At 35.9% G+C, this 6,656-nt stretch overlaps 2 protein-coding genes across 2 annotated transcripts; one reads left to right on the top strand and one right to left on the bottom strand.

Annotated features, from left to right (window-relative positions):
- Positions 1-294: 294 nt before the first annotated feature.
- Positions 295-3,533, top strand: LOC130941390 (uncharacterized). Its single transcript, XM_057869876.1, has 5 exons — positions 295-434; positions 779-1,794; positions 1,894-2,051; positions 2,288-2,419; positions 2,599-3,533. The coding sequence occupies exons 2-5, from the start codon at positions 1,698-1,700 to the stop codon at positions 3,352-3,354; spliced, it is 1,143 nt and encodes a 380-aa protein (XP_057725859.1). The 5' UTR covers positions 295-434; positions 779-1,697; the 3' UTR covers positions 3,355-3,533.
- A 393-nt stretch (positions 3,534-3,926) lies between these two features.
- LOC130981069 (putative alpha-L-fucosidase 1) lies at positions 3,927-5,298 on the bottom strand. Its single transcript, XM_057904706.1, has 3 exons — positions 5,269-5,298; positions 4,392-4,702; positions 3,927-4,304 (listed from the first exon to the last, which is right to left on the bottom strand). The coding sequence occupies exons 1-3, from the start codon at positions 5,296-5,298 to the stop codon at positions 3,968-3,970; spliced, it is 678 nt and encodes a 225-aa protein (XP_057760689.1). The 3' UTR covers positions 3,927-3,967.
- Positions 5,299-6,656: the final 1,358 nt, after the last annotated feature.

The raw sequence follows: 6,656 nt of genomic DNA, 5'->3' as shown, positions 1-6,656 counted from the left end.
CCTTAATCATTCATCCCCCTCTGAAGCAGACCAAAATGACAAAATCCTAACAATAATTGACTGCATTAATCTCGATAGCTAGCCACCCACAAAATTTAAAGAACGGAGAAGGACGGCTAAACCACTGAACTGGTCAAACGCTGCGTCTTTCTGGAAGTTCTTTAAATGCCCCTTGGCCCTCCATCGTCGAACCCTGTCCAGCCGTCGTCGTCCAACGCCTCTCCCTTTCTGGCGCCTCTCCCAATGTGTCTGGTTTTGTCACTCAACAAACTTATTCCCATATGGCCAACAAGAGTAAAATAAATGAAAGGCAGATATTGAGTAAAAACCATAAAGGTATTGAAGAGATGTGGTTCTTTAGAGGATTCAAGTTACTGGACTGAGAGAATTTTTGTATAAAGAAGGCAAGCTGATCTCTGTCAGTTTTGGAGCAGGTAAACATCAATTCCTCGCTGTTCATTTTGTGCATGTTGCTTTGTGAAGAATTAGGTAAACTGGTTTATGTATTTGATTACACTTAATGTTAGTCAACTAAAGGGCCTTGTAGCAAAATGTATTGAAAACTTGCTTTTGGGTTCGTCATAAAGTTAACAGTGATTTTTAATCCAGTTATGCAGCTTTTTATTTGCTTTCATAAGTAGCTTTCTTTTTTGTTTAATGTGTTGATATTGTTGTTATTATTATGGTAGGTTGTTTATGTGTCTCCATCCTGTTTTTGTTGTTTGTATTGACAATTAGTTACCATTTATTTAATGATAGAGGATGCAATATTGTGCAGCTCCAACTGTGCAGCTAATGTTTAGTTCTCAAATGACGAAATCCACGGCTGAGAAGTTCACAGGTCACATTTTACAAGCATTTGAATCTGTCCTCGGAACATCTGTAACGATAGAAATTAGATGCGAGTCAACTAGAGATGCAGGCTCAGCTGTTCAACTTCCTCTTACATTGTCTGCTACTGATGATAGTTCGTCACACATTAGAGAATTAAGTGGTGTTGGTGTCGGTGTCGCTCAAGCTCATCCAAGGGGTGAAATCATAGAAGAAGCAGCTTCTCCAGCAGAGCACAAGAATGATGCACAGCAAGTTGATGCTCATGCAACATCTTACAGAAGTGTAGAAGGTTCAAGTATAGGGCAAGCATCAGCTTCCCAAAGAAATCCAATAGTTAAGTCTCACTTGGACTGCAAAAAGCTTAGGGAAAACTCCTACGAGTGCTTTATCTATGTCGAATGAAGTATATCTGTGTTGGTCTGGAAAACTCCTTTGCCTTTCAACATCTTAAGAAATTAGAAATATATGGATGTGAAAAGGTTGAGGTAATCTTTCCTGTTTCTGCTCTGCGATACCTACCCGAATTGGAGCGACTAGAGATAACAGAATGCCAAGCCTTAAAGCAAATCATTGAAGAGGATGTGGAGAGTAAAAGGTGGTCGAATCGTTTTCATCCGCAGCCATGCTTCCCGAAACTAGCTGCACTTTTTGTCAACAATTGTCACAACTTAAAACGTCTGTTTTGAGTGTCTGCATCAAATGATCTTCCCAATCTAAAGTTGCTCATCATATGGGGTGCCAGTGAGCTGGAAGCACTGATCAGTGACAAGAAAAGAAAGGCGAAAATTGAGCTACCAAAGCTTAAGCTTGCAGTGCTAACCTATCTATCCAGTCTTTGCCAAGAGATTGAATTGCCCAGTCTAATGCTTCGTGTTGTCCATGATTGTCCAAAACTCTCTTTGACTTCATCATTTCCTACGCTTGAGGAGTTTGAAGGAAAACTTTCTGAATTGAACAAAGGTAAGTATTCTTCTCCAATACATACTTTTTTATGCATTTTTTTTTGCCACCAAGAGGTTCATTATCTGATAGAGCCCTGATATAATTTCTTTTTGGAAGATTTGAAAATTGATGAGTTTTATAGGTGGAAGTTAGTTAAGATGGTAGGTGAAATTATTAAATCAGATAGCAGAGTTGAGGATCCTACTAAGGAAGTCACTACATACTTTCCAGTTGGCGCTGAAGATGAAACCAGAAGCACTATGGAAATTCATCAGGTATGCAATGAAACACAAGTTGAAGTGAATAATTGATGTGAAATGATATCAAGAAAGATTAACATATTTAATGTAAATTGTGATGCTAACTGTAACTGACCTTGTAAGTGAATGATTGATGTAAAAATGATATCAAGAAACATTGAACATATTATTTTAATGTAAATTGTGATGCTATGTAACTGACCTTGTTTCATATATTTGCGTTGCGTTGCGTTTGTTTTGGTTTTGTATAGAGTATTAGGAGAGACATTGGAGAAGGAGCTACTTCACATAATGGCAAGACAGTAACCCTCTCAAATCATTTACAATCAGCTAGATCAAAGTCAGACCAGTCAGTTAATTCTCGGCATAAATCATATTCACATGTAAGTTCATTTTATGCAATTTTGATGTTGAATATTCTTGTTCAACTTGTTTCGATTTATTATTTATCAAATTTTTAGTGAATATATTGATGCAATAATACGTAAGTTGCTTCCTAGCAAATTGATGAGACTAACGCTGATGCTTTTTTCTGTTACTCTTTTCTTCTTATTCTTCACAGCCAACAAATAAAAATAATGAGCATCGTCCTGTAATTGTTAGAGATTCCAAGTATGATATTCCCATCAGTTTAGTCCAAATAGGGGAGGAAGACAATAATGACCCAAAATTTGCACCTTTTGTTTCTGTTCTCGCAGAAAAACATCCTGTCACCGATGATAATTTGGTGGAGAAGGTCGTTGCCGATGTAGAAGAATCTCTAAAGATGCCTCTGAAGGACATAGCTAGTTCTGAGGCTAACTGTCTTCGCCTTCTAACTGCTCTTAAATTCTTGTCTCACCTTCCTTTAGAAGATGAAACCCTATCAAGTGGACTTAAAACAGTCATAGACTCCTTACACCAAGAATTTCCAAGCATTCTATGGTCCTTTAAACAAGCCTTTGCTGCCACGCATAGATTTGCAGTGCTTGAAGAAAAGAAGAGATGCATTATGGAAGAGCTGAGTCATCAAAACGAGAAAGCCTATGAGATGCAAGAAACTGTGAAGGAAGGAATCATAAGGCTGGGGAAAGAAATAGAAGACTGTGAAGCTGAACCGTCATCTCTTGAAGAGGAAAAGAAGCAATGCATTTTCAAAAGTACAAGGGTGAAAAAGGAATCTGAGAGTGTGAGGAGAGACATTCCCCAAATGGTGTGGAATATCAAAGAAAAGCTAAGCAGCAATTATTTGAGGTCAATTATAAATGGTCAGCTTTGTGTAGTCAATTTCAGCTTAACCACATGGTTGCCAGAAGACCCTCTTAAGGATTCTTCATGATCATTTATTTCTGCTTTTATTTTCTTTGTGAATTTTCCAAATGTATATTCCTCCTTTATTACTGTACTTAGTATCATTTTTTTTTATAACTACTGATTTGGTGTAATGCTTGTTGTTTGAAGTCAAGTACACTTCCCAATGGTTTGAATAATCCAAAACTTTCACTTGTAATGGTCTTCCACCTGTTAAAAATGAATGTCTTCTTTTTCAAGAAGAAACACTTGCATAGTGCCAGAAATTTTGTTGCTTCTAACACAGTTAATAATGTCTTTGTATGCATAATAACTCCATTACAGCACCACGAATAATTGCAGAAATTAAACTCAAGAACCGGTTCACAAAGGATAGAACCAATACAGCTAATTCTTAGAAAATTTTGTAGTAGTGAAGTTCATTAGCAGCAAAGATTTTCTTTTGTCAGCCAGCAACTTCAAAGACATGATTTTGCAAATTTTAGTCATTATTTTGCTCATCAAATTTAAGCAAACCATAGTGCTTGCTTAAGGTGTGTTTCTCGAGTTAAGCTTTCCATTAACATTGTATGCACCTATATAAACCAATAGCACTCATGATTCATGAAATACTTTGAACTTGTTTCAAATCTCTAGAAAGCCTACAATAATCTGAACAAAAATGTTTGCAAAGAAAATACAATATGGATCTTCTGAAGAAGCACATTTATAGCGAAATTGTTGGAGAATATGGATCTTCTGAGTTCAGTGAACTCTTGAAGAACTTGGATATCCTCGGGTGAAATGAGACCCGACGAGTTTGGAGGCACATTGAGTAGCAAGTGACAATTTCGACCAACCGACTTATAGTATATTTCAAGCAGATTGATTGCAAACTTTGGAAGTTCTGAAAGATGGCAAAACCAACCAGGTCTGATTGAGACATCACAGAGGGCAGGTATCCACTCATGACCAGCCGGATCTCCCTCGGCCGCATATCTGTTAGAAACAAAGAAAACATTGAACAATCTGAGACAAGGCATAACAAAGCATAGAGCTTAAAGCGTAGGAATTTAAGTAACCCACCGAGGATCATTGTAAATGCCACCAATTGGAGTGAGTGGAGTTGTAAATAGACCAACAAGTAGAGGCAACAAGACCAAGTTCATTCCAACCCACCTAGTGTCAGGACGAGCATCAGAAAATATAATGGCGGCGGGCTGAAGCTGGTGAATGAGATGGACGGTGGTGGAACAGAGCTGCACGATAACGACGGAGGCTTCGAAGCTCGTTTCGGCGACGGCGGCGGGAGATGGACGGAGGTGAGGGAGTGAGATCGATGACGGATAAAGAAAGGAGGGGCTCGAGGGTGATGGGAGGGATGGGTTCGCGTTTAGCTGTTATGTGGAGCTAAGGTTGCTGGGTTGGGTAATTGGCTAGAGCATCCCAGCAAAACCTTCAGAGAGAGACAGAGAAAGAGGATAAGAAGAGGAGAGAAGAAGATGAAGAAGACTGAAACCTTCAGAGCCATGAACCAAAAGGTTTTTGAATCCACATAAAGAATAATTTTGGTTTTTTGTTTTTTTAATATGTTTAACATAGATGAAGAACAATTTTGATTTTTTGTTTTTTTAATATGTTTTTGTTTTATTGTTTCAATTATTTGAAATTATAAAATTAGGATTAATTGAATTCTAAAATTTAATTAATTTAAAATGGTGTTTTTGTCTAATTAAATAAATGAAGGATATTTAAGTCTTTTTATAAAGGGTAGTGCTAGGGAGTCAATGGCCTAAGCGTACAATGTGTACAATGTACTAAATCTTTGGTCCATAAATAAAATGAACATCACTCATACTATCCAGAATAATCATCCGGATACCAGGGATAATAAACATCTCATACCTTTCGGATCTAGAACTCTAATACCATATCATGAATCCACTCATCCCAAAAGCGTAACCTGACAGGACAATGTAACATTAATGGTCATATCTCTAATACTTCCTAAACCTCTATTGTATACATTGTACGCTTAGACTATTGGCTTTCTATACTTTTCTTTTTATAAAATTAAATAAATAAATATTTTTTATTTTTATTTAATTAAAAGGGTGTTTTAGTAAAAGTGGTGATATATTATATATTTTAAAAAAATAAAATTAAATGCTGATGTGAAAAATAAATTCTACATGTCTTATTGTTATTTATCTATATTTTAAACATATCGGTATGTATAAATTTATCATCGTACCATACCAAACACCATAATTTTTTTGTAAAAGTAATTTAATTTTATAATATTTTATGTCATAATATATAATGTCAAGATAAAATCAACGCAACTTTAAAAAATTTATATTTTCGTAATGTAATTATGAGTAAAAATATTAGTTCTATATAATTCTAAAATGAGTATTGAGTACTATATTATCATAAAGATTAGCGTTCATAAACGAAATAAATGGCACTCATATGTAAGTAAACTATGTAAATTTATATATATACCAGAATGAAAATGTAAGGAGGAAAAGGTTGATATTGTATTCAAAATAGAAAATGCCTAAAATTGTGGAAACATGGAACTTGTAAATGCGAAGCAAGTAAGCCTCCTATGTTAATTTCATATTGAACTTGCACCTCATGCAGAGTCGTGTAGTGTGAAACTAGTGCCAAAGGGTCTTAGCTTAAATTCACTTTTAGTCATTCTGCCAGTGAGTTTATCTTGTTAGTTCCTTTTATATGTATTATCTTTGGTAGTTGCTTTGCTATCTATATATAGCAATTAAAATCCTCAATGTATTGGTAGAACAATCAAGATTATGTTTAGAAAGGAGACTAACACTAAAAAATAAAGACTGAATTAATTTTTTTATTGTGTTTAGTGTAAAATGTATTGGATTGAGGTATGTCTTAATCTTATTTTTTGTTTAAGATAAATATAAAAATTAAAAAATAAATTTGGATTTTAAAAAGTTAAATGAAAGTTGTTCATACTTTGACTCAACGCTAAGGCCTAAGTCCATGTAGCGAGATCCAACCCACTACTTTGACTCCTCAATATACCGACCTCCTCTTTAGAGGTCGGTGCTCCCCACGACTTGCTCTAAAGAAGTCGGAAGCAGAGATTAGCTGGCAGATAATAACTGCCCCTAAAATCTCTCAATCCACTTCTAGAAGCTCTATCGTAACCTCCCTAAGATAAAGGGACGGTTATCCACCCTAAAAGGTGGAACTACTCCAACGGTGGTTATTGGTTCACCACTATAAATATACTGACATCCCTCAGGTATCTCTAAGTCCCAATACTCTCTAGACCTGTTCACACCCTTGCTAACTTAGGCATCGGAG

This window comes from Arachis stenosperma, chromosome 1 (assembly GCF_014773155.1).
Source record: "Arachis stenosperma cultivar V10309 chromosome 1, arast.V10309.gnm1.PFL2, whole genome shotgun sequence".
Taxonomy (NCBI): domain Eukaryota; kingdom Viridiplantae; phylum Streptophyta; class Magnoliopsida; order Fabales; family Fabaceae; genus Arachis; species Arachis stenosperma.
Note: the sequence above shows the minus strand (reverse complement) of the source record. Positions and strands in the feature narration are given on the sequence as shown.

Excerpts from the sequence above, each read along its gene's own strand:
- LOC130981069 (XM_057904706.1), bottom strand. The coding sequence starts at position 5,298 with ATGACCATTAATGTTACATTGTCCTGTCAG. Across the intron at positions 4,703-5,268 it reads ATGTTACATTGTCCTGTCAG|CTAAACGCGAACCCATCCCT; the intron begins GTTACGCTTTTG and ends TCCACATAACAG. Across the intron at positions 4,305-4,391 it reads GGCATTTACAATGATCCTCG|ATATGCGGCCGAGGGAGATC; the intron begins GTGGGTTACTTA and ends TGTTTCTAACAG.
- LOC130941390 (XM_057869876.1), top strand. The coding sequence starts at position 1,698 with ATGCTTCGTGTTGTCCATGATTGTCCAAAACTCTCTTTGACTTCATCA. Across the intron at positions 2,052-2,287 it reads GCACTATGGAAATTCATCAG|AGTATTAGGAGAGACATTGG; the intron begins GTATGCAATGAA and ends GGTTTTGTATAG. Across the intron at positions 2,420-2,598 it reads GGCATAAATCATATTCACAT|CCAACAAATAAAAATAATGA; the intron begins GTAAGTTCATTT and ends TATTCTTCACAG.